Here is a 26,269-nt window from a genome sequence, read left to right as displayed (position 1 = left end):
TCTTTATGTCTTCAGTGCTGCCAAAACTCTTGAAAATACACTTAATAGATGAGGCCAAACAAACCTATAGAGGATAACAAGTTGACTGTGACATATACATAAAATACATATCTGTATAAATAGATATCTGTGTTATAAATATGAAAAAGTAAAAAATACGGGTACTATCCGAGATCTGTCATTAAAATACTCAAACCTTAACTTGCATCTTTCAGCCTGAAGAAAAACCTCTCATTATTCTAACGTATGCAAAGTCAGAGAGCAGATTATTCATTTCACCAGACTTTGAAAAATGATTTGGTCCCATCTGGGTTTGATCGCCAAATCTTCACAATACTTTTCAGATTTTTTCTTCCTCATCTGCTCTTGAAGGGACGTGTAAGCATATGAAACAGAAAACGCTTAGGATTTATGGGACATTTTAGTATGGTTGGAACACTAATGTATTACATACTCACACATCATTTTTACTGTGACTTCTGTCACATGAAAAAATATAGACGCCAGAAGAGTTATGGCTCTGGGCTGCCTGGAGAGGCCGATGAGTTGGTTTGTGAAAACCTGGTTTATACTTGAAATGTAGTTTTATACAGACTGTTATTGACTGAGTAAGTTTTATGAGTGAAGTCAAGGACTTTTAAAACCCACTTAAAACACACTGCATGATTTCAGAATTTGCATTATATGGTCAGTGGCGTAGTTGGTAGGCTTTCTTAGTATTTGAATAGAATATTCAGAGATTTAAGACTTTCAAATGACTCAGTGCTGCATGATAAACTGTTTTATGGAGCAATACAAAACTGGATCTTACTTGTATATGAGAAGCCATTGTTAATGTCAGAGGGGAAAGCTTTTTGTATTCAAATAGGGCAGTAAATAATCTATCAGGTACTGTACATTATATTATTATTTTAAGACATTTCTTTCTGGAGAATATACCTCTAAAGAGAAGTCAAGCAACTTTATTATTTAATATCCAAATTTGCAATAAATGCTAGGACAATTTAAATTATATATCTATACATTTCAATTAACTGTCACAAACAAAACAACCAAACTCAAAGTAACAAATGTGCAAACGTATTAGTGACTCAAGAACCAAAAAGCAGAGAATTGGCAGAATATTCATCATTCCTATGCTGTAATGTATCCTCTTACTGCATGGGGCTGCAAAGCATTTACTGATGTGCTTGTGAGAACTGTCAGAGGGCGATTTACATGTCAAGCTAAAGCAAAATATAATCCATTGATATGAAATCTCTGAGCCACTGTGCTGGGTCGGCCTGGCTGGAAGTATGAGAAGCAGAGGCCTTGTAATCTTTTCACTGTGACTCGCTTCTTCTGCGCGACACCGGGAACGGGGGGGTTAATTACATTAATCCAAAACAAATAAACGGTTGGCAGCCCTTGAAAGGCTGTGGGAAATGGTTGGAGATTGAACCGACTTTTGAGTCCCCAAACCTCAAGCTTTGATGGTTTTTACTTGACTCAGAGACTGAGAACACAGATTGAATATCCAACTGGAACTGAACTGGTCTTCTCTGGCTCTTTCTCCTTCTCTGTGTCTGTCTTCCTTTCCTCTCATGAGAGGTATTTTTCTTTTCTTTATTCCTCACTCTCTTGCTTTCTCCTCTTTTCTTCTTTTCTTCCTTCTTTTGTGCAGTTTACTACTTCCTTTTGCCTTTTTAATTCCTCTCTATCTCTGGCCTTATTCTTTTTTTCTCTGTCAAAGGTCATACTTGATTTACAAAGAATGTAGCGGAAACAAATGACTGAAAACTGCATCAGCTGAATTAAATTGAATGTTGCTGTTCGGCTCCATAATGAAATGTTCTTTCTTATTTGACACTGAGCTCAAGATTTATTTATTTTTTGTCTGAAATTCTCTAATCCCCTAAATACCCCCTTAACAGCATGTTAAAGCACTTTGCTCTAAATTACCCATAACATTTTCGTCTACCTCATTAGTTATATATTATTTTAGTTTGTTAGTCAGTCTATTGGCAACTTTGAAACAGCTGTTCACGATAACAACAAAAGTTTAAAAGTTTAAATTCAGCCATGCTAGTGGCATCAACAGAATCTGGCTCTATGAATGGCAATGCCAGCTGGTTCAGACTGAAATATCTCAACAATTATCGGCTGGGTTGCCATGAACAGACATTCATTTGTATGCCTTCGTTTGTGTTTATTAATTTGATCCCCAGAGGATGAATTCTTTTTACTTTCTGACTTTTTACCATGATATTTTGTACAGACATTCATGGTCCCCAGAGGATGAATCCTAATGATTTTGGTGATCCCCTGTAGCACTACGAGTAGGTCAAGGTTTTCACTTATTCTTAGAAATATCTCGACAGCTGCTGGATGGATTGGAACGGAATCGTGTACATACGTTCACAGTCCCCAGGGGATGGATCCAAATAACTCTGGTGATCCTCTCACTTTTCCCCTAGCACCACCATGAGGTTGAGGTGGTTCTGAGGTGGTTTTGAGTGAAATGTCTTGACAATTCTTGGATAGATTGCCTTGAAATTTGGTACAGATGTCCATATCCCTGTCAGGATCAATTGCAATGACTTTTGTGATCTCTTAACTTTTCCTCTTGCACCATCATTAGGCCAAAGTTCTAATTTGTCCAATACTGTATGACCAATCTCTGCAAAACGTCCCCATTAGCCGCATCTGTACTAAACGCTCAGTCTCATTTAGCCTCGGAGAAAGTTAGAGAGTTAAAGACAAAAAAGTGTCACATTATTTGTTGTCTACATGACTTTAATTGTCAGGCCTTTGTTTGGTGTTTTTTGGAACTCCATGTTTTCTCACAGTGACAGTAAACAATCACGCTGATTTGCCTGATGCTTGTTCACAGCCAACACACCCTGTAATGAAAAAGGACGAAGGCCAAACCCAAACCCTGCAGATCCTGTAAGCTATGGTTGTGAAATACTTTCACTCCACCATACAATAAGTGTGTGAGAAATAGATGTGAATGGGACTCTTCTCACAGTATATCATCCAGTACTTGTGGACCAATCTTGGGAACAAACATTATTCTCCCAGGCCCTGTTGTTGTAGAGTGTACTTGTACATGTTCGGGGTCATGATGATGATTTACAGTGATGGCACACTGGAAGAGCTGCACAACCCAATTTGTTCTGGTTTTCCTGATTGGGAAGATTACAGGGCCCTTGTTGCGATGGCGACAAATGTGTCACCACACATATCTCCACGTCGGCTCTGTCTGGTTGTTATAAACACACACAGGAAAACAATCGGAAACATTTCTTGATGCATGGCTTCTGGTGAGATTCGGGCGATATGGCACTAATTTGAATGTCGCGGTGATGTATAGCTGTTGAGGGTTTTAACATTTTTGTGTCAAACCTTCATTTAGGGTTTTGGTGTGTAGCTGCCCTGTTGTGATTGACAAAATGTATTTGTCTGGGAAGAGTAACTGAGGTTTGAGGTTGCATCATCAGAAATAAAGTCAGTGGGATCAAGGAAAAGCAGAACTGATCTTTTCTCATTGACTGAGCTGAAAGATAATAACGTACTTCATCACAGCTAACAAGGTCTGACTGAATGGAGATGTGACTTTGACTGTGTGAATTACTTCTGTCATAACATGTAATTAAAGTAACATTTCACTGTGATATATGAAACTGTCTTGATTACAAAAAAAGATAAATAACTAGTTTGTTTTTGCCCTGGGAAAACATCAGAAGGAGTAATATGATCTTATATAACTCGCTTTGCATTTCATTTTTTATCATTTATCTAATTTGCTTTATTTGTTGTAGGTTGGCATTTTTTAAGGCATTTATAAAGCTCCTTTGAACAACATGCCTTATAAATAAAGTTTTTTTACTTTAATTCAAATTCGCCATAAGGAGGAATGTTTCTGGGTGCATTTAGGATGTTTGTGAGTAAAGATAAATAGTATGGAAAGGTTTAGACAGGGCCCACTCCCAGGCTTCCTTAACAATTTGGACTGTAGGTAAAATTACTTGTTAAATGATAAGACATCAGAAGAATAATGGTAATATTAAAAAAAAAAGAGTTTAAAAACAGGAAACTTTCTTACTTTTGAAACAGTAAGTTCACTCTGTATTGCATGACATATACTTCCACCAATTTTAAAGTTTTTACATTTATTGCCTGTCAGTTTTCTTATTTTTTCTAATATTCTGGAAATTATTTTACTATTTTACAAATGGTCTCGCACCAGCCTATTTATCTGACATGCTTGCACTGTATGAACCAGGACTTAAGGATTCTTTAGTTGACTAAAACATTTGGTGTGTCAACTTTTAGTTTTAATGCTCCAATAGCTGTTGAAACCCGACAATCTAAGACGAGCTGAAAATGAAATAGCTTGGCTTTTGATTAAAATGTTTTATGGCCAATATTTAATTTTCACTTTGTTATTGTATTCGTGTTTTTAAATGGATGTATTGCCTTATATCTGCTGTATTTTCTTTCTTTAAAAAAAAATCTAATTCATTGCTCATATTAATTCCTTTTATAACTTTTTCATTTTGTATATCTGTCAGCCACCTCTAAAGTACTCTGAGTTTCACTATGCTGTATGAAAGGTACTATACAAATAAAGTTTGTTTAATTGCTTCAGACCCCATCCAAATTAAGTTGACTAAATCTGAAAAGACATATTTTTCTTTTGTTCTGGCCTTTGTCTACAGTCTAAATGAAAAAAACGTTCAAACCCACAAAACACTCTCCAAGGTGGGTATCTCGAGCCTTGTGTTTTACAGCGTGTGCCGGCTCTGTGCTCAGTTGGTTTTGAGCTGTGGGACAATAAGGCTTACAGAGTCTGACAGATCAGACAGACAGATCAGACTGGGCAGCTTCCAGGTGTCAACGCGTGTGTGTGAACTGTTGTGAACATTTGTTCTCAGTGCACTGTCTCTGGGTAAATAAAAGTAAAAACAAAAAACAGAGAAAGAACCTTTTGTTGCCTGCAACTTTCTTTGTGATAAGTCACTTTGAACGTTGCCATAATATAGTGGATCACATAATACATGTGTCTTCAATAAATGCCATTCATGTTTATTTTTTCAGACGGGTTTTCGAGCATTAAATTGCAATTTGATTGACTCCTCGGTTTTCACGATTTTAAACGATGTTTAGGGATGGAACAGATAATCCACTGTGGACGTGTGAATGGTTTCAGAGTTCACGCTCTCATCCAGTAATGTGTGACCAATGGATAGACATCTGAAAGAATGTGATTGTATATTGTTTAATGGACAACTTTCTGGTATTGAAAGATGTAGACGGAGACAGAGAGTTCAACCACAGTCAGAGACACTAATCTATCTGTCTTTGTGTGTGTGTGTGTGAGTGTAGATGTACAGTGTATATGTGTATCTGTGTCTGTGGGTGTGTGAAGGGCTTGTTCTGGTGTTCCTGTGTGTGTGTGTGTGGCTGTCAGTACGTTAGCTTGAGGTGGGCCTGGCATTTAGATTTAACCGTCAGCATCTCAACAAACAGCATGTTTACGCCCAGACAACAGTTTTGTCTGATTTCTTCACATCTCTTTCAGTTGAAAGACTTCTTCACATCTACAGTAGATGCTTTGTGGAGACACTGAGACGTGTTTGTTAAGGACATACAGAATTACACAACCACTGAAAGATCTCAGCCCTGATCAGACACCCCTATGGAAAAAGTCTTCTTTACCACTTCAATATCACAAACTGTAACCTTCTCTCAGGTAGCTGTGTTCTGTGAATGGAATTGATTGTGAGAGTTAAGGTTAAAAATTGCACAAGTGATTTATATAACTATATTTGACTTTCTGTGCACACTGTAAAACCTCATACTGAAATTTGGTGGAATCAAAAACTTTTTTTTTTCATTCTCACACCAATTCAAAACTTAGAAACATGATTTCTCATTCAGTAGTGTTTCGACTTGAAATTATGAGTTAAATAAATGTACTTCTGAGAGTTCACTGAACTCATTCAATTAAATGTCCAAAGAAACTAGATTAACATATTAGCAGACGTCCCAGCATGCATTTTTGAGAGTTAAACTCTCCAGAGACTTTTCTTTTTTGTAGTTTGAAGCAAACATACATGATGGGACCTTGACATAGATAACTGATGCGCCTCATAATGCTTGAAGGCCTTTAATACACATGCATCAGACACTTTCACTGCGTTTGGGCCTTTTCACAAGTTCAGCTTAACTAGCTTATCTTAACTCCAGCTTTAAGGCAGCAGGGGCAGTTACAATGTTAAATTGAATACATTTAAAATGATTTACCACAAACCGCTAACACCAGTACATTAAGATCAATGCAATTATTCAACGCAAAATGCAAACTAGTTCCGTACAGATGCATACAAACAACAAAATCTTAAACTGCTCCACACCTGGGCTCACATAAAGCTTAGAATCATATATTTGATTTGACATAAAATGGTTTATTAGCATTTTGTAGCAGTCTGTTGACACAGCAATAGTGAGGATGGAGAATTAAGCCTGTGCACTGCAGGTGTGAAGATTCTCATTCTAACCATTTTCTGTTCATTGTCTGTGTCGCCTTCTGTCACCTCCTAATTTATTTTTCTTTTGCTTCCAAATGTAATCTGAGACTACAGTTCAGTAAAAATTACCCTTGACAGAAAAATGGAAAGCTTTGGTTGAAGACTGATTCAGGTGCAATGACTGACATAAAATCAAAGGATGCCATTCCTTGTAATGAAATAATATTGTCATGCATGAATGTATAACCTCTGTAATAATGTAATAATTCTCTGTCTTTCTTCATGTAATTCATATGTATTTATGAAAGATTGCACAACAAAATGCTCCATTCAGAAAAATAAAATAGAAAATAAAGAAATAGTAATAGTAGAAGATGTCAGATAAAGGGAATAAAAGAGAGTGCTTAATATAAACTCAGGTAAAACTGAACCATATTGGTTTGCTTACCTAAGTTAAGCATAAATGTTAAAAACCACAGATTTAGTAGAATGGATCTAGGGAACATTAGTTGATGACATAGGCATGTTTAGGCGGTAGTCCAAGGAGTAATTAGAAAACCAATTTCAGATCCTTAGAATCTAAGACATGGGCGACCAATAAAATGTCTGCGCCTGCCTTGGCAGTTTATCTAGAGTTTTCCAGAAGAGATAGAATTACAGTAGTTAGCTGGTGATAAAAGCAGCTGTCTCTCAGTATCTGGCTGTACTCCTGAGAAGATAAAAGGCAGTTTTGGTGATTTTTCTGATGTGAAATTCAAGTCATGGATCAAAAAGCGCACCAAGGTTAGCAGCTTGGGGCTTGATGTTCAGTGCCAGGGATTTCCAGTTGATGCACAGCTTCTCTCTCTCTGGGCCTTTGCTCTGGTAATTAACCCTCAGTAACTTTAATGTTTGAGCTAAGTGTCAAAGAGCAACAGTGATCCTTCAGAAAACCACACTGATGAGAAACAATACAAATCACATCAAAACTCAAAAAGATAGGAGAGTCATTAACTTTATACTTTTATCTACTTATATTCAACTGATGAAAGATTTCAAACACCTATTCTTTTGGTACGAGTGAATGAAAATTAATGGAGTTATAGTGATTTTTAACTGCCATTTAAAGAGTAAGAGAACCCAAATAAAAACAATATAGCAATCATAATTCAGCATGAATAAAGTCTAATGATAAAAAGAACACAATAAATAGGAACCTTTTTGCCCTTGTACAGCAGGAGGCTGTTGTTTTCAATCTATTTCACTTAAGTAGTTTGATCTCTATACTTTGAATGGCATCAATTACAGACTAGAGTACAAGTTTCCATAAGAAAACATTAAAAAAAGTCAGAAAAGTTCCAGTTGTGGCGTCATTATCAGAGAAGTGTCATCTGTCACAAGAAAAGTAATATAACTTTATAATTCACTTTATTTTTTAATTTTGTTAATCAAAAGAATAATGCTTGAATTAGGTGTTGTGTGGGAGTATATGTATTTCCATTTCATGGGAATCAATTTTCCTTTCAGTATATTTCCAAAAATCTCACTTAAGTAACAGTCTAAAAGAGTGAATGAATTTAGGTATTTTTACTTCATAAAATCATTTAAAAAAACCCTTTGGCACAGAGATATTCATATCTGATCCTGGCTTAACTTGGTGCAGGCGAAACCTACAAAACTCAAGAACCACAGCCCTACCTGCCAGGTAGCGACGTGGTAGTCATGAAATTTAATTTCCACGGCTGCTCCCCGCCTGTGTCTTGGGGCTGAAAGCCAGGCTGTTTTATACAGTAGAAGGCACAGGCACACAGAGATACCACACCATCCTTTACTTCCTTTGATGTTGGCGAGGCACCTGAGGGGGAGAATATGGAGAATTTGTTGATTACAGGGTCCTGTATTCAGTACACACATTGATGCTGCATGCAGTGAGTTAGTGTATAGCAGGAGGCTCGGCGTGGCAGTTTGATAGTTTGTGGTAAAAGTGCTGGCAGGGCCACAGCTCCCCTTTCTCTGCCAAGCCCGTGGTTTCATATTGTGATCATCAACAGCAGATGTGAATCAGAATATAAGCTTTTCCTGATCAATGTGGCCAAAAATATAGGCTTTACTTGGACTGATTTGGAGTATTGTATGTCTGCTCATGAACGCTTTCATCCAAAGTGCCTTAAACAACCACGGGGGGTGGCCCACATCGTAGAGCTCTGTCATTACTTACAGGAGATTTGCCTTCAAAGGTGCCATCTTTAAAGGTGTCGACAAAGTAAAACTGTCAGTGTTCATTTAACTCAGAGAGTGTCACAATTAGCCCCCTACCAGTGTTTATAAGTTGAAGTCTACATTTAGTTTAGCACAGATGTGAATGTATGTTAAAGTCAACACTTGGTTGCAGATGAGGAAGATACAAAACTCACATAGTTATCACTTGTAAGAGAGATATTTCATATAATACATAATGATTTTATGTTAGAATAGTGTTAAATTATGTGTTGCAAAATACACCCAATTAGTAATTCAATTGCTTGTACTTGTGATTCCAAGTATAAATTGATCTATAAGTGAACACAACTTATTTCACTAAAGCAATAAGCTGCAGTGGGTCTAAGAGTGCATCCCTATTGGGCAATACTTCTTGCACAGAGCAACAATGTAGCATTCAAAAGGCAATCAATTCAACTGAGCAGCATGTGGGTAACATGAGCACTATTGGGCAACGCTGCAGCATCACCTCAGTTTCCACAGAACAAGGCGACAGGTGGCTGCACGAGCGACATGGCAGTGATTATCAGCACATCTCTTCCAGGCAGATACTGAGAAAATGACTGTTAACCAGCTTACGCTACATTTCCTTGGACGCCATGAATGAGAGATAAAGATCAGTGCATCTGCTACGTACAACGTGCTACACACAAACGCTACATCTCTCTCTCTCTCTCTCTCTCTCTCATTCACTCACACACTCACACGCACACACACACACACACACACACACACACACACACACACACGCACACGCACACACATGCATACACAATCACAGTGCGAATGAGTCACTGCTCCACAGCAGCGCTCCCTCTGACCACAGTTGAATCTTGACATTTTCTCATACCTCCGATCTATTTACCAAAGTTCAGACAGGAAGGATGCATCTCTCATTTTTCCTATCATGGCAACCACTTATAAACAGTGATTCTGATCAAAACAAAAACAAACAAATGCATTAATGTTTCAGTTGTGTTATTTGACAGACTGCTTGTTCCCCACTTTGAAGTTAACCGAGTGTAATTGAGCAACCACCTGCTTTTCCCATTGACTCCGTGATATCTGTAAAATGTCAGAGTTAAAGATTTTCTGAGGAATTTAAAACACAGGACAAACTTAAAGCCTTGTATTGTTTTTGATTCACCTTGAGATTTCTCACAGGAGAACAATGCCCCACTGAAGCCAGCTTCAACAATGTGAAGAGGAAAAAAAAACAGGTCTTTATTGTTTAGTGAAACACATTCACATTGTTCCTGTTTCTAGACATTACATCACTGGGCTTGTCGCAGGACAAGTTGTGGTTGGTTATTTATACTAAACAAAGAGGGATCAGCACATTATTATCAACTACATTTAACTGACTGACAGTCTAATTTATTTAATTATTTAATAAAGTATAAGCTCAGAAATGGGCATGTGCTATTTAAAATCTAAACTTTTGTTAATATTTTATTTAAAATGAGCAAGACACTTGATTCATTTAGGTCTCATGTTGGAGATTTTGTTGCAATGTTTGAATCCTACACAAATATAAGACTTTAAATTTGAAAACCAATGGCTTTGCATCAGTAGTTTTCATTTGGGTACTTCTGGACGCTTCCCAATGACCGAATGAGTAACTTTATTTATCCCTTTGGACCTGTCATCTCTTTCACCATCCCATTTGATGGGAGAAATCCCTCCAAATTCGAGGGAGTGGAAACTTCGAACCATTAAACCTTTTACAAAAACCTTTTAAGCATCCTGAATGCTGCATTTGATTCCACAGAGACGAAGGTAAAAAGGTTACTGGTTTCAGACTGTTTGAACACAAGAACATAAGCGAAGTGATTTATACCCCTGTATTAAGCAGACCCTGGGTTATGGACTTTCACTCTGGGCTGGAAAATGCAGCAGCATGCAGTGAAGTCACTGACTCATAAGAGAGGGTTTGGGATGGATGGATGGATGGATGGATGGAGGGAGGGAAGTGGGAGAGGTAGAGGGCTTTGGACCCTGTGTGAACCACTGAATTAAAAAAAAAGAAAAAGAAAGATGACATACTGCCTTATTTATCCATATGCTGCAAATTATATCATCTGTTTACAATTTATTTTATTTACTTTGGTGATGCTTGGCCCGGGTTGATTAACATTTTCTGTAGTGTTTGTTGTCTTCTGGAGCGGGATTTGATTGGCACTCGGTGATGGCTGTTTGAAGTGAGCGTAGCGTTGGCTTTGAAGCTTGGGGGATGAAAGCAGAGCATCCAGATATGACTCGAGGATAATCTAGAAATGAATTTTGGCTGCCTCTGAAGGCGACCGACAGGCGACAAACATGTTACTAGTTGTTGATTAAATGTTACTTGAGATTCAGTGATGCAAGAACATAAAACAGAGATGGAAACTTCTAAATACATACTAGGAAATAAGTTAAATATGTTTGTTTAATGACAACAAGCTGTGGATGTTGGTGAATGAGCAAAGAATGAGCTATCTCTTCTCATCCGTCATGAGGCAGCTCCTTTTATTTATGAGCCATGCTATTTGCAATTGTGACTTTAATTAATGCTATTAATCACTGTTTCCCATCATAACTGCATTCAGTGGATATTAAACATTAAATTCACCAAAAAGATTTTCTATCGATTTTACATCAAAATGTGTTAAACTCTGCATTCCTATAAGGTAAAAAAAAAAAAGTTTGTAATAAAGCCAGCCGGCACTGTTTGAAGAATGATCCAAAAATTAACACTTGAAGTTTTTAAAGCTTTTAAAAAGCAGATACGTCTGTCTGCTGCAGCTTATCACAGGTTAAAGTGACTTAAGTGAATAGTTTAGTGACAGGTGAGGTACACTAATCCGTATTTAATATTCAATGTACTTAAAAAAAAAAAAAAACATGTTCAATATAAAGTCCTCCTGGCAAGTGAAAAAGTATGTTTGGCTTTGAGTTTTCTCTCTAAGTTAATCTTGTAAACTAAAATGTTTTGCATGTTAATCCTTTTCCATAAAGAATTGAGTAAATGCAGGCTCTTTGACAAATGTTTTTGAGCAGAAGATTTCGCTTGCAGTTGAGTCTGCATACATTGGAAACAACTTGAGTAAAGCAAAAACGAATGAAATATACTCTACAAAAATGGTCAGTGTGGGTTCATGTATGTGGGAGAAAACATCACACTTTATTTAATGATGACAATTATGTGGGATGGAAGACAATGTTTTATGTACAGCTTAAGTAAGTTTTGTGACTGATATTAAAGGTGAAACAGATTACTGTATTCATCTAGGAATTTATTAAATGATAAACAGTGTCCAGTGAAAGTCACGTATCTCCAGATGTCAAGGTTTTCAGATCAGCTGAATGCTTAAATATTCCTTCATGGGCTGAGATTCTCTTTGTCTCAAGATGAATAAACCATTTGGATGATCTGTAAAAACGGAAAACTGTGCTGTTTTTCTTTGGTGAAAGGTTGATATGTGACAAGGGAAAAATGCAGTTTTGATCATAATTTTTGTTAAATTTTAAAGGTTTGCAAAATCATCTTAACCCACAAATTGACAGAATAGTTAAAGGATTACATTAAAATGTTTCTGAAACATTTAATAAATTACACATGGATAAATAATTAGAAATTAAATGTTCTACTTTCAAAGGTAAAGTCTGCTGCTAAGCCACAGAGCATTAAATTCTCTGAAATAAACTTCTCACAGTAGAGTTTTTTCAGGTTGTTAACAACAGCGACACCTACTGGAAAAAACTGTTCACAACCTCTCTCTTATTCAATCCCCTATTCATAACGTTAAACTGTTTTAATACACGTAGAATCTCAGTGGCTGCAGGATCTTGTATTTGTTGTTTTGTTGTTTCATAAGATAAAAAGATGTCGCTGAGGGTTTTTACCCTCAAAGAGTTAACGGAAAGGATAGATAAACCAGCCACAGACACACTCATAGTGTTTTGGTCGATGGCTGATTGTAATTTCCAGATCAGCAGATGAAAGTCCTTAACTTGCTTTTATATAAGGGGATTTCAGTAACCTCTCTTATATCAAGAAGTGGAAATCAGTGGTTTTAGTTTACATTAATTCAGTCATTTTGGTTCTGGTATGTATTTAGATAGCTACCGTCCCTACTGGTGCATAGCAACACAAAATAAATATCAGAGGTGAGAAAAATATCAAATAAGAAGCAAATATAACCATTAAGAATGAAATTATGTGTAGGGGAAAGAGGTACAGGAGGAGGTGTCTTGTTAGATTTTTGCTGGCAGCTGTGCCTGTTGCAAAGGAAGCGCCTTAAGGTTTTGGCAACGTTCCCTTAACTCAACCACACTGCTGCATTTCTGCGAAATCCTGCACACAAAATTAAGCAAAACTGAAAACATTCACAACAAGCAAGGGGAAGGCAAGACAGAGTTGCTTAACACACTTACTTACTTGTGAATATACCAATGGAATCAGATTACATTTACTCAAGTACTAAGTAAAGTTTTGAGGTACTTGTATTTAAATTGAGTATTTCCATTTTCATACTGTGTTTCATTACATTAAGGTGATAACTTTAGTGACTAATTTTGCAGGTTGAGATTAATAATACAAAATACATTCCACAAATAAATTATATGTAAAAATATGTAATATTATTGATTGAGATACAACTTTATTGAGCTCTTCGGAAAAATTCACAGGCTACCCAGCAGATTGATTACACGAAGTACATCCAATAATATCTGAAATGGGCCTTTCTGCATAATGGGTAGTTTCACTTTTGGTTCTTTAATGTACTTTGAAGCCAATACTTTTGTACTTTTACCTAAGTAAAATGTTTAATGCAGGACTTTTACATGTGTATTTCTACACTGTGGTATTGCTACTTTTACTTGAAGTAGAAGATCTGAGCATATTCTTTCATCTCTCTATATAACCAGCCTTTCAAATCTGGTATTTGTGGGATGATTTTAGTCTTAGAACCAGAGCTGTGTAATTCAAAATAACCTTAATATCCTTAATAAAAATATGAATGTTATTCTGGTGGAAATAAATTAAATTTCCATAGTTCCCCATACTTACTGCAGGTCTATTAACTAATCATTATAATGTTACTTTTAGATTCAGATTATTATTATTTTTAAAATAAAATGTAACATTTAATGTATTTAATGTACACTTTCAAAATATAAAAATTATGTCAGGGGAGATATCGATCTTGTGGTAATGCAGTTGTAATATTAATTTTATATATGATACGTAAATATAATTCAGACTGCTGTTGGAGAAGAGTTCAGATCTTTTACTTAAATTTAAATAGCAATATTAGTTGAAATATAATCTGCAGCAAGTAAAAGCCCTGCATTCACAATCTTTTTTAGTAGAAGTGCATGAGTGTTATCAAAAGTTAAAGTACTCAGAGTAATCCCTCTCAGTGTTAAATATATTATATTATTGGATTATTACTTTCTCTGACAGCAGTTTCATGCTGTAACCAGTGGAGATTAGAGTATTAAGTTTATACTTTATATACTGTTGGATAGTTTAACAATAACATTTTATTATAAAAAAAAATATATATATTTTTTTGGGGGGGGTTAATGAAGTAAATGTAGTTGAATAGTTAAAAAGGATATTATTTGCTTTTATGCGTCAAAACTCTAAATAAGCACAGTACTTGAGAGTAAATGTACTTACACTTTCCACTATTAAAATCAGATAACAGTTTTTATAGATACTAATAAATAAGGAGATCCCATTGTCTTTCATTTATCTTAAAACAAGAGCGCCTATCAGATCCAAACACTCATATTAGCAAGTGTCCAGATTCCTGATTGAATCAAACTGCAGGATTTTGTAAATAACACATCCTATAAGAGGATAATAAAATAAAATGTTAAACAGCTACCCTAAACAGTGACTTTCTGGTGAAGATAAAGTGAGTAAAAATAGTTGCTTTAATCGCAGGTTGTGAATGACTTTCATCACATAACACCAGAGGTCAACTATGAGCTCTGTGTAAACTCATCCTGTCCTCCTGTAATCTACAGATGTGATGTAACATTACAGCTGCAGAGATGGCTCCTCTGTCCCGGGACAGTTTAAATAAACTGCACGGTGTGATGAGGTTTGCGGTGAACGTGCAGAAAGCTGATCTCCAGTCAGCTGTTAACAGGAATTTAGCGTTGCCGCAGGAGTTGCGTGCTGCCCGGAGTAAACTGCGCATGCGTCAAGGTAATACACGGACGATACCAGAGAGACTGCTGCAGAGCGAGATAGGTAACGTATTCATATTTCCGTTTTCGTTATTCACCTCTCCACTCCATGGCTGAAAATAATACCCTACCTATTTGCATTACATTGATCAAGTATTTGCGTATTTGTTGTTAGGCCTATATGTAGCCTGTTTTGTTGTATTTGCCTCTGCTTTGCTTCTGTTAATGCAGCATGGATTTTGAGTAAAGGGAAGGAAATGGAAGTTCTCAGTACCACCATGTACAAATACTCTCATACCAATGTCCTACATTTAGAATTAGCCTATAAACAAAATGCAAATGTATCAAATCTAAAAGTATGCAATGACATCATTATTGTATGCGTTGACGTGTTAGCAGCTGTTTAAAAGGCCACTATTGGGGATTTACATCCATAAAAATCAATCATTTTCTAATCTGATTATACATTTTGTATGAGAAAGACTATTCTGCAAAGTAACTACAGCTGTCAAATGTAGTGAGTAAAAAATACAATATAGTAAAGTATAGTGTAGTATAAAGTAGGATAACATGCAAATACTTGAGTAAAGTGTACTTGACCATATGCACTTTGTACACAGCACTAATGTGGTGTTAAACATGAAGAAGGCTAGTAGGCAAATAACATTTCTAGAACACGTGTGGGAACCCATGCTGTGCATACTGTATGCATTGTATACACTGTCATTACCTGCACGTAAATAGTTATTTAAGCATCCTTTGCCCTCTGCACCATTGCACTATTGTCTACTGTTTACAAATGTTATGTTATTGTTCTTGTTTGTTTATATAGTTATATATATATATATCAGAATCAGAAATACTTTATTGATCCCGGGGGTTAATGTGTTTGTTGTTCAGTCGTTCTACTCACACATCATTAAATAAATAGTACTTATATACAATATCTAACACAATATATAGAATAGAAATGAATGTATAGGTATATACATATAGATATATAAAATAAAAAATAAAATGGAAATATAAATATAAATATAACTGTACCTAGTACTTTATATGTATTTTGTTGAGCTTGTTGTCAAATACCTTGTCTGTGTGCACATACCTGGCCAATAACAGCGACTCTGATTCCGAACAGTAGAATACTGTTGAAGTAGGGCGTGAACCATCTTGCGTGTTTTGACTGAATGTTGTATCTTTGACGACGACGACGACGACGTGACTTGTAACGTACGTGACGCCGCACCACCTCCCTCTTCTCTCCTCCCTTTGTGCAGTTGACGAGCCCCTTCTCGGTCAGGACTGGAACACACAGAGGTACGTTATGCATCTATTACTGAAACAAACTACACAGCAGCCGACGTTTTCTTTACGTCGCCTGCTCTGTCACCGCTGTCGGCCGGCGGCCTCTGACCTCCGCAGCCGGCAGCTGTCAGTCTCCATCCCTGGATGGTTTCTAACCGGAGTCGGATGCAGAGATGCTAGGCCTGCTGCTTCTACCAGACTACTGCTGTTAGCATTGCGGCTAACGTCTGGCGGTGCGGTCATTTGGCTGTGCGGGGGGTGCGGGAGGGGGGGCAGTCGTACAGGTAGCTGGACGTAAAGAAGCTTAGCCAGCTTACGGTTTTACCCTCTTGACACCTTTACGGGCTCCCCGCCTGCCAACCTGCCACAACGTTACTCACTGGAGACACTCGCCCGCTGTCCACCTTGATAGCTAGCTGCCTTGTGCTAATCTGTTAGCAGGCGAGGGCAGGGAGATGCTGCCTTCACTGTCTTCTTAAACCTCGTTGTCCGAGTCAAGTGGCCACTGCAGTGTTCACTCTAGAGGGAGAGTAGACTTGTTATAAATCAATTGTAAGTCTGTCTCACTGCTGGATCCCCCCCCCATTTGGACTACAAGTGAGGTGGTGCTGAAGGACAGTGACGGTGGATGCAAAGTAACGTGAACATTTCATGAATGGTCCCCCATCGTGCTGTAGGTTTGATGCCTTCTGTCTTTTGTAAAAGTTCTATAACTATAAAGAAACTCTCTTCAACCTTAAGTCATTAAGGAGAGTGTGTCCTAGCCCTACGTCCTCTACAGCCTCTGACATTACTCCCTGTGGCCATGTGTGGAAAGTATAGTACTAACTACTGCACTGGGGTGTGTGTGTGTGTGTGTGTGTGTGTGTGTGTGTGTGTGTGTGTGTGTGTGTCACAGGGTGAATGCCTTAGTGGGCTTGCTATTTGTGTTAAAGGGCACTGCAGATATGTGTCATTAGTCTACTTCCTGTTCAGAGACTTCTTTATGACCTCCCAAGGGTGTCTCCTTAATAATGAGTAACATACCCGAGGATGGACCGATTATTGGTTGGCTGCAGAGAAACATCTGGGGGGGCCCCAAACCTGCATAGGGATGCAATGCAATCGATGTGTTAGTCATAGTATAATTGGAGCAGAAGGGTGCAGTTGTTGACAAAAGGTGTGGCATCCCATAAACCTGGGTGAACTTGAAGGAGATAATTGGGACAAGAATGTAGAGCTAGTAATGCAGCGCACTGAAGTAAGGATTTTTCTGATGTTGGTGACTGGCAGTGGCTCTTTGAGAGAGCAAGGCTTAGCTCATTCACGTCATTTTAATAGAATCGAATTTGTTGCTTTCATAATTATTGAGTACAGATGTCATTTCTTTGTAATTATTTTGAGAAACATTGCTTGATTGTTCCGTTGTAATAGTTTAATTAATCATACAGAAACACATATTGCAATACTTCAGCAGTAGTGGCGGTTCTTGGGATTTAAGAAATGTTAATTGAGAAATAGTCCTAACTGTTCAAATTCCTCTTATATCTACTGTCAATATGCACATGTATGTTATCAATACTCCTGCGTAACAGCTGTACCTTGATAACCGTTGTGCTATTGAAAAATGGAACCTAAATCTAGTCTAATGATGAAATAGACATGTCTTGCTCAACATGCTGTTGAGGAAAATGAAACACAAAGAGGTGCACACATACATGAGAGCAGCCAATTCAGTGGGTTAGCAAAGAGTCTTCTTTGTGCTGCAGTCTGTGGCCTTCATTGTTCTTTCTAAACTTGGCTTCTTCAACTTGGAAACATCAGATTTGATATTGGTAAATGACTGTAGTGTCAAAAAAGATCTTTACTTTTCCTAAAACGTATAATAGTTTGAACCAGGCCAAATGTGACACCAACTTGTACAGCTGGACTCTGACAGGAATGCAAGTTTGAATTAATGTGTGTGTGCGAGTGTGAGAATCACAGTGTTCATGTGTAGTTCATGAAAGCCGACAACTTCATTTGTACCTTTCCTATCCATCATTGACCTCCCGCCTTCCTCTTTCACCAGCACTGCTCTCTCTCTCTCTCTCTCTCTCTCTCTCTCTCTCTCCAAGCACATCACATCGGATCTATCAGTCTGCTCATCTGCTTCACTGGTGGTTGCTGTGTCTCTCCCTCTGCTGTGTTTCTGTGGGCTCTGGCTGTCCTAAAGCTGTAGCACAGAGGGATGACAGCAGGAATATTCTTTTCAGTTTTTTGTTTTGTTTTCTGCCTTGTCCTCAGTCTTAGCCTTGATCATCCGGGTTTCTCTTTGCAGATAATGGCTGTACCTCCCACCTACGTTGACCTTGGAAAGTCTGCCAAGGATGTTTTTACCAAGGGATACGGTAAGCACCAGGCAGCCAACCATACTTGGTTATTTCATCAACCTTTACAGCAGTATTATATAGAGGAAGAGTGTTTGATTTGCAATAAAATACTGCCATTAAATCATAAAGGTGATTCTGAGACGCACAATGTTTTACAAAATGGTCTTCTATGGATCATCATAGACCAGTATAACTTACGAGATACTTTTTTTGATATAATATGAAAAAATTCAGAAAGCAGAAATCATACATTATGTATTAAATACATGTACCTCAGTAAAAAAATGAATCTACAGTATTTAAAAAAAAGTGAACATAGTCTGTGCCACTTCATAACAGCATTTATTTTGTAAACATGTGCTTTTCATTTCATTTTAAAACTGCATTAAAGACTTAACAAAGCTCCTTAAGGGCCACAGAAGACATGATACAACTGTTTTCACAGGCTGTGTAATATAACCTGTGACTAACAGGTAAAGTCTGTGGAGTGAATCTTTTCAGTTGAGGATACTTGTAGGCTATCGTGTAGAATTTCATCACATCAATACAGTATGTCATTATCAGATTGCAAAACTTAAGTTCTGGTACCATGGTGAAGATACCATTGGTTGCCCCTATCAACTGCCTGGAGTATTACCTTGCTAGTGATAATACTTGTCTAAATAATAGTAATAATAATATAAACTTTATATTGCATGTTAGTTTCTTTATTGAAGAGGTTAGCGGTGGTAGAATGTGAATCTAGTTTTATTTACTCATCTTTCTATATATATTTTTTATACCTTTTTAATAATAATAATAATAATGATAATAATGATGATTTACCACCCTATATGCTAGAAGAACAATACCTTCTTCATATATTGTGCTGTGAACTAATCCACAACATTTCTTGCAAGATTTGATGCTACACTTCCTCTCAATGATTGTACAAATCCAGCCCCTGCATAGAAAGCAATGTTCACCAAAATGCCAAATTAAACAAAGGATCCAAACCAGTTCCTGTACTTTTTCTATCTTACCACTAGCTGAACAAATGTTGAGGAGTAGTTCAGAGCCTGCAGTGAAAGTGGAAGTCCTTGGGTTATGTTTTGTGTATACATACAGCTGTGCTCTAAAGGTTACTGAATGATGATAATACTGTATAACGGGAATTCCCAGTCGCAGACGGATTCATGTAATCCCTGAAGGCTGAATCACCGCAAACTTGGCAGCGACCATAAATCATTACTGTGGGTTTCAGTAAAGGTCTAAGTCATTAAGGTCCATCACCATCTCAGAGAAGCCACAAACCTGAGATGAGTTGAGTAGCTGTGAAGCTGCTGACCAATTTGGAGGGTGGGAACTACAGCTTTGGATGAAGGTGGACAGTGATGGGTCAATTAGTTAGAAGGCTTAGTGAAGGGGCAGTGTGAGTGAGGAATCATACCAGGCCGGAAAGTACACGAACATTGAGATCTCTGGGTCTTGTGAAGTGCGATTGGGTAATTCAATTGATGGCTGTAAGGTTGGGTAGGGCCACGATTGGGGCTTTAGGCCCAAGGCCAGAATCCGTTTCTTCAACTTCAAGCTATTATTCATCACTGACAGCACTAATGTTCTCACAGAATCTACATCACATCAATACACACATTCAGTCAGTGACATATGAATAACTTTAAATCTACTCTGGAGGCTGATGAATGGGGATTTCACATACACTAATCAATAGCTTGATTTAATGTGTTTTTACATATCTACAGGGGTTCTTTAAATGTGTATTAATAGAGTTAGTATAGAAAACAATTTTGCATGTTCAGGACTAATAGTATTGGCATTAAAGTAGTACTCGTTTTTGGGGCCTATCCAGTACTTGGGTTTTAAGAAGCCTGTTCCACTTCAATAATGAAATGTTTCAGAGTGGTTATTATTAGATGTTAGATCTGTGTTGCCATCCTGACATCATTTTGATCTTTTATTAAATGTTGTCCGTTTCAGGCTTTGGGCTCATCAAGCTGGACTTGAAAACGAAGTCTGAGAATGGACTGGTAAGTCGTCGCCAGTCATTATCAGTTTATCAGAGCTGCCATGCCAGACTTCAGCCATCCTATCATAGCTTAAGAGGCCTCTGCCTGATAATTAAGTGGCTGGTTCTCTTAAACACTGCCAGAGCACCTTGGCCTCTGCTATGTGATTTATGTTTTTCTTTAAATTGAGTTTGACAAGATGTAGTGTTAAGGCAATCAAAAATACTGTATGTCTTAGTTTACTTGAGATTTAAATCAAATGTATTTCTTGACTTTATTGCGCAATTTTAGATCAAGTTCCTGTTCTAGAGTGGGATCAGCACCGACTGTAATTATTAAATGAGATAAGATTTATCTGTAAACTGAATTCATTAAAAATCTGTCAAAATGTTTCTGAAGTCCTTGTTTTGGTGAGTAGTAGTAGTAGTAGTAGTAGATGTTGAATGTGATGTGGACAGTTTACAACACTACATCACAGTCTAAAACCCTATGTTACCACTTAATGAAAATATATTTTGGTGCATGACAATAAGATGATTGTATCATGGCAATGCACCTGGCTAGTTAACTTGTCAGTAGGACTCTGACACCAATACTGTCATCTGCAGGAGTTCACCAGCACAGGCTCTGCCAACACTGAGACCAGCAAGGTTGCTGGATCCCTGGAAACCAAGTACAAGTGGGCGGAGCACGGACTGACCTTCACAGAGAAGTGGAACACTGACAACACCCTGGGGACTGAGATCACCCTTGAAGACCAGGTTGGTGACAGGGTGTGGGGGCTAAGAAAATCTAAAATGTGAATATTTGAAACATACATCCCTTTCTGTGTCCACCGAGGCCTTCCACTCAAGTAGTGGGTGCTATTTGCCTTGTTATAACTGTGGACTGTAGTTTCAACTGAAGGACTAATGCTAAACATGATCAGTTTAACTTAACTGAATCTTTATTTTTGTTTAATAAATCTTATGTACCTTTTCAACAGTTGGCTAAGGGGCTGAAGCTGACGTTCGATTCCTCCTTCTCACCAAACACCGGGTAAGAACAGCTGAAAAGTTAATATCAGTGAGAATTGAAGTATTTCTTCATGTGCTCTTAGTGCTACAGTGAGTATGTCTAAACAATTTGTTGCAAAATGGTACTTTATGTCTTACGACAGGTTAAGTCAGTGGTTTATCTTTATTAGAAACAATATATAGTTAACATACAGTAAGGTATCATGGGTCTGTTTAAATCAACACACCAGTGACCCACAGCAGTTGTACAACTGTCAACTGGGTAACGTTGGCTCTCTAGCCAGGTGAGTTAGCTGACATGCTAAGATCAATGCAACCGTATTGCCGTATTGCCTGTTGAACTCATGGAACTCCCTGCTCTTAACTTTTGGATAAATAAATAAAGGGCTCAATGCAAGGAGTGCTGATATTAGACATTTTTTGTCACACTGTCTCTAAAAATGTCTTGTGTGACTAAATAGTTGCAGCCTGTATTCCTGATAAACAGCCCTTCTTTATTTATTTAATAGTCACAGTAGTGTGATGTTTCTAGCTCTGGGATACATTGATATTAACAACCTGTTCTTTCTCCCCAACATCCTATCAGCAAGAAGAGCGGCAAGATCAAGACGGGCTACAAGTGCGACCACATCAACCTTGGCTGTGACGTTAACTATGACATCAATGGCACAGCTATCCACGGTGCAGCAGTAGTAGGCTACGAGGGCTGGCTTGCCGGCTACCAGATGACCTTCGAGGCTGGCAGGAACAGGATCACCCAGAGCAACTTTGCGGTTGGATTTAAGACTGAAGAGTTCCAGCTCCATACAAATGTGTAAGTCTGCATGAAGCAGCAGATGGTCAGGAGTAGTATGCTAGCATGTATCCTTTTATTATACCACACATGGTGAATTTCTAATGCACTGTTGGACCATTGTGGCCTCTCCACATCCGGTGTGAATTTGGTGCAGTTCATGTTCATTTAAATTTAGGAGAATGAATGTATACTGCCCTGAGCTGGTGAGAGAAAAATATTAATAAAAGCAGCATTGAAATATTTCTGAAAAAGCACCTGGACACGCTAAAAGTTGTAGCTATAAGTGAAGCAACAACCAGACATCTTTAAAAGTTTTCAGCCCTGGCAGACTGACTTGTTGCTCCTCTGGCTGCCTGCCGGGCACCCAAGTGCCTGCCAGTTATTTTTACAACCAGGTGATTGGATTTACTATATTGCAAGTGAGGTGGAGTGAATGGTTGGCAAGCATAAAGGGCTTCAGTGAAAAGGCAGAGTGAGGTAGGGTCAGACAGTGAGAGAGAGAGAGGGAGGGACAGGGTACAGTGTTAGTCTTGTTTCCTGCTGTGCCCCTGGCCAAGCCTGTCTGTTTCAGTCTACAGCTGAAGTGGTTGTGTAAGGTCAGACAAAGTGTAATGTAGGCTTAACATCAGCGACAGTGCACTCATCTGAGGAGCTTTTTAACAGACACGCAAGATACCAAATAAGGAATTCTCCTTGTTTACAAGACACAAAGCCATCATTTGTCCATTTTAGGGGAAATACGACCTGTAGGAGAACTGTAGTCAAGTTGCAGTAACAGCTCATGCACACCGCCTACCTGAGCAGCGCGTGTGCATGGCGGAACAGATTAGAGCAGTCACACCGCCCGCTTGAGTTGCACATCTCGCTATAGAGTCGAGGTCTCGCCTATTTTTTCCGGGAACTGCACGCGTTTCCCAGCAGAAACAGAGTGAAAATGGTCTGTTCATAGTCATATGGACATTATACCAGCAACATATACACCTTTCAGTACAGTTTCAGTGTCTATATCTGTGGACTGAATCCATTCATATGTTAACAGGGATTTTATTGTGTGGTATTTATCAAAGGCAAACTCAGCTTAGAAAGATAGGGCAGCAGCTCTGCAGTGAACAATGCTCGTGTGCCAGATGCCGCTGTTCACCGCCGTAGCCCTCACATGCTGTTCGGGTAGGCAGTGCGAACCGAGGGTAACACTTACATATATCCCAATCTGGTCTTTTTCCTCAGAAATGATGGCACTGAGTTTGGTGGTTCCATTTACCAGAAGGTGAATGACCAGCTGGAGACAGCCGTCAACCTGGCATGGACTGCCGGAAACAGCAACACCCGCTTTGGCATCGCTGCCAAGTATCAGATTGATTCTGATGCATCCTTCTCTGTGAGTAGTGTGTAACCTGAAGAAGTAGTAGTAGTAGTAGTAGTAGTAGTAGTAGTGGTGGTGGTGGTGGTATAGTAACATCTTGTATAATTAAAATGTTATTTTATTGATCCCTTCAAGGAATTCCAAGGAATTGTGCGGTATAACTGACTTCTAGTTTTACAGAGACATTCTGCGTGTCTACGATATGAACTAAGATGCACCACGACTAGTCGTGATATTGCTCCATTTAAATCTAGGTCACAATCTTTGCTGCATGTCCTGCTCGGCTGACCAACTTGAGAGAATGTCCATGGGAGTACATCACGTTCAGTTTGGCATGAGAGAAGCCTCATCTGTGCCAAAATGGCCAATGGGAGGAGTCTGCTAGTCTGCTACAGAAAGGCCCAGGCTAATTTAGTCCTGTCTATCACATTAGTCCTTAAATCCCACTTGCAGCTGAGCCAATTAGTGTGAATGGTTGTTTGTTAGTGTAATTATATGTATTTTTTATTTATACTATTAGTAGCATACATTGCATTTTTGAGTGAAAATGTCTCAGTGGTGGCACTTTTGAATCACAGTATCAGTTTCAGAATTCAGTATGAATCAGAGCTTAGATTTTTTTAAAATATTTAGTTTGAAACAGGCAATAAATTACTATGTGTTGTTCTCTGTATGATTCTCTTCTGTGATACCTACACAGGCCAAGGTGAACAACTCCAGTCTTGTGGGCCTGGGCTACACTCAGACTCTGAAGCCAGGTGAGTGCAGTCTGTATATAACTTAGTTGTGCTTACATAAAACACAATACCAACCATGTTTACAAATACTACAATATGTCAACATTTACTCAATGAATACAACATTATGATCCAGAAAAAGGCAATTTAATCAGGATTCCAAACTTAGAATTAAGTCAAAATCTGAGCAGTGGAATTAATGTGTGTTTGTGGATTTTTGTAACTTAAGTCAGTTTTATATATGTACAGGGTACACCTTGATCGTATGACTCAGAGTTTCTGAAAGACATCGAAACTACTTGAGAATACTACTACTACTAATAGTCTTCATTGATGCCCAGTTGAAAAAGAGTTGTAAAGGGTAAATTATAGCCGACAACTACAATTTCTCAAGGATAAACAACAGTAGATTAAAAAGATTAAAGGATGGAATAGTTCAGTAAGAAACCTGTGAAATTAAAATACTGTTTCAGACTGTTTTTAGGAGGATTAAGTAGAAAATCATTTTCACTTTACACACACTTGCCCTGGCTATGAATGGTTTATCCTGATGTGTTTTGTTTCTGCAGGCATCAAGCTGACGCTCTCTGCTCTCCTTGACGGCAAGAACATCAACGCTGGTGGCCACAAGCTTGGTCTCGGCCTCGAATTCCAGGCATAGGAGGATGAGGCAGACGCCCTTCCAGTCCTCCCAGCGCACACACACACACACATTCCCCACCAAAAAAATAAACTCCAAATCCTTTATTGATTAGCTAGCCCTCCCCCCATTTCCCCTAGACATGCTACAGCTGGGAGTAAGACGGCATAAAGGTCAAATCGTTCTTGTGACGATCTACCACTTTTAAAAAGGACCACTTTAAGGGAACAAATTTTGAAAATAAAGAGCCAAATTCAGAACAAAACTAGAACCATTTAATAGAAAGTTGTATCTTGAATTGCAAGGGAAAGGTAACCTTGAGTATGTTCATGTTGGCCTCACCATTTGTCATTTCACTACATTCAATGCTTTAATTTGTGTGTCTCCCTGCTTTCCAATGCAGATAAAAGGGAAAACTAAACTAGATCAGCCCAAAATGCATAAAGGGCTCAACACTCAGCGTACAGATGAATAGTTACACCACCAGATGGTGCTGTTGCATAGCACGATCAAGCACTCCTTGCTCAAAAGTTGTAGTGGTGAAATAACAGTTTTATTTTCACACTTTTGCACCGGAAGAGCTCCAGTGTCTGTCTTGATGTATTATACAATGGGAAAGGGTTAGTTGTCCCTGATGTAAGCAGCTGTCAGTAGCTCTAAGAGACACTACACCCCAATGTGTACATTCTGTGTTTTTGTCTCACTTGTTTATTGTGTCTGTGCATTTGGTGTGAAACATGTCTTTTGTTACATATAGCAAAAATAATATTATTTTAATGACAGTCTTGCATAGTTTAATCCACCTGTGAAGTCTTACAAAGGCAATGACTGGTCAATTCTTCCTGGTCGAGCAAACGAAAGGAAACCTATCGTGCACACAGTTGAACTTCTCTGGATTAAAGTTACAGTACTTCTTTGAAGGAGTATGCAAAGAATAAATACAGTGGACAGGAAATGGTAGTCTTCCACAACTGGTTATGGGAATTATGCTTAGTGTACTTGACAGTATTGTCATACCCTGAATACAATAAAGGAACATCTTGAACCAGTTTCTGATTGAATTCTGCTTTTTACCACATGACCTGAATCTTGTGAGGAATTTCCACCCTTGTT

At 38.2% G+C, this 26,269-nt stretch overlaps 1 protein-coding gene across 2 annotated transcripts in view; it reads left to right on the top strand.

Moving 5' to 3' along the window:
- The window catches only part of vdac1 (voltage-dependent anion channel 1), a 47,982-nt gene extending 21,777 nt beyond the window's left edge, over positions 1 to 26,205 (top strand). Inside the window, exons 1-9 of one of the 2 annotated variants that reach the window (XM_051400654.1) lie at positions 16,160 to 16,259; positions 18,547 to 18,616; positions 20,576 to 20,625; positions 21,213 to 21,365; positions 21,590 to 21,642; positions 22,207 to 22,434; positions 23,644 to 23,794; positions 24,480 to 24,537; positions 25,086 to 26,205. In XM_051400654.1, coding sequence (XP_051256614.1) covers positions 18,550 to 18,616; positions 20,576 to 20,625; positions 21,213 to 21,365; positions 21,590 to 21,642; positions 22,207 to 22,434; positions 23,644 to 23,794; positions 24,480 to 24,537; positions 25,086 to 25,177 — 852 coding nt within the window. In that variant the 5' untranslated portion in view covers positions 16,160 to 16,259; positions 18,547 to 18,549 and the 3' untranslated portion in view covers positions 25,178 to 26,205. Of the gene's footprint in view, positions 1 to 16,159; positions 16,260 to 18,546; positions 18,617 to 20,575; positions 20,626 to 21,212; positions 21,366 to 21,589; positions 21,643 to 22,206; positions 22,435 to 23,643; positions 23,795 to 24,479; positions 24,538 to 25,085 lie in introns of those variants that run through there. The other variant, XM_051400655.1, reaches the window with a different exon arrangement.
- Positions 26,206 to 26,269: the final 64 nt, after the last annotated feature.

Source organism: Dicentrarchus labrax, unplaced genomic scaffold, assembly GCF_905237075.1.
Source record: "Dicentrarchus labrax unplaced genomic scaffold, dlabrax2021, whole genome shotgun sequence".
Taxonomy (NCBI): domain Eukaryota; kingdom Metazoa; phylum Chordata; class Actinopteri; family Moronidae; genus Dicentrarchus; species Dicentrarchus labrax.
The sequence above is the reverse complement of the archived record's forward strand: the minus strand, read 5'-3'. Positions and strand labels throughout refer to the sequence as shown.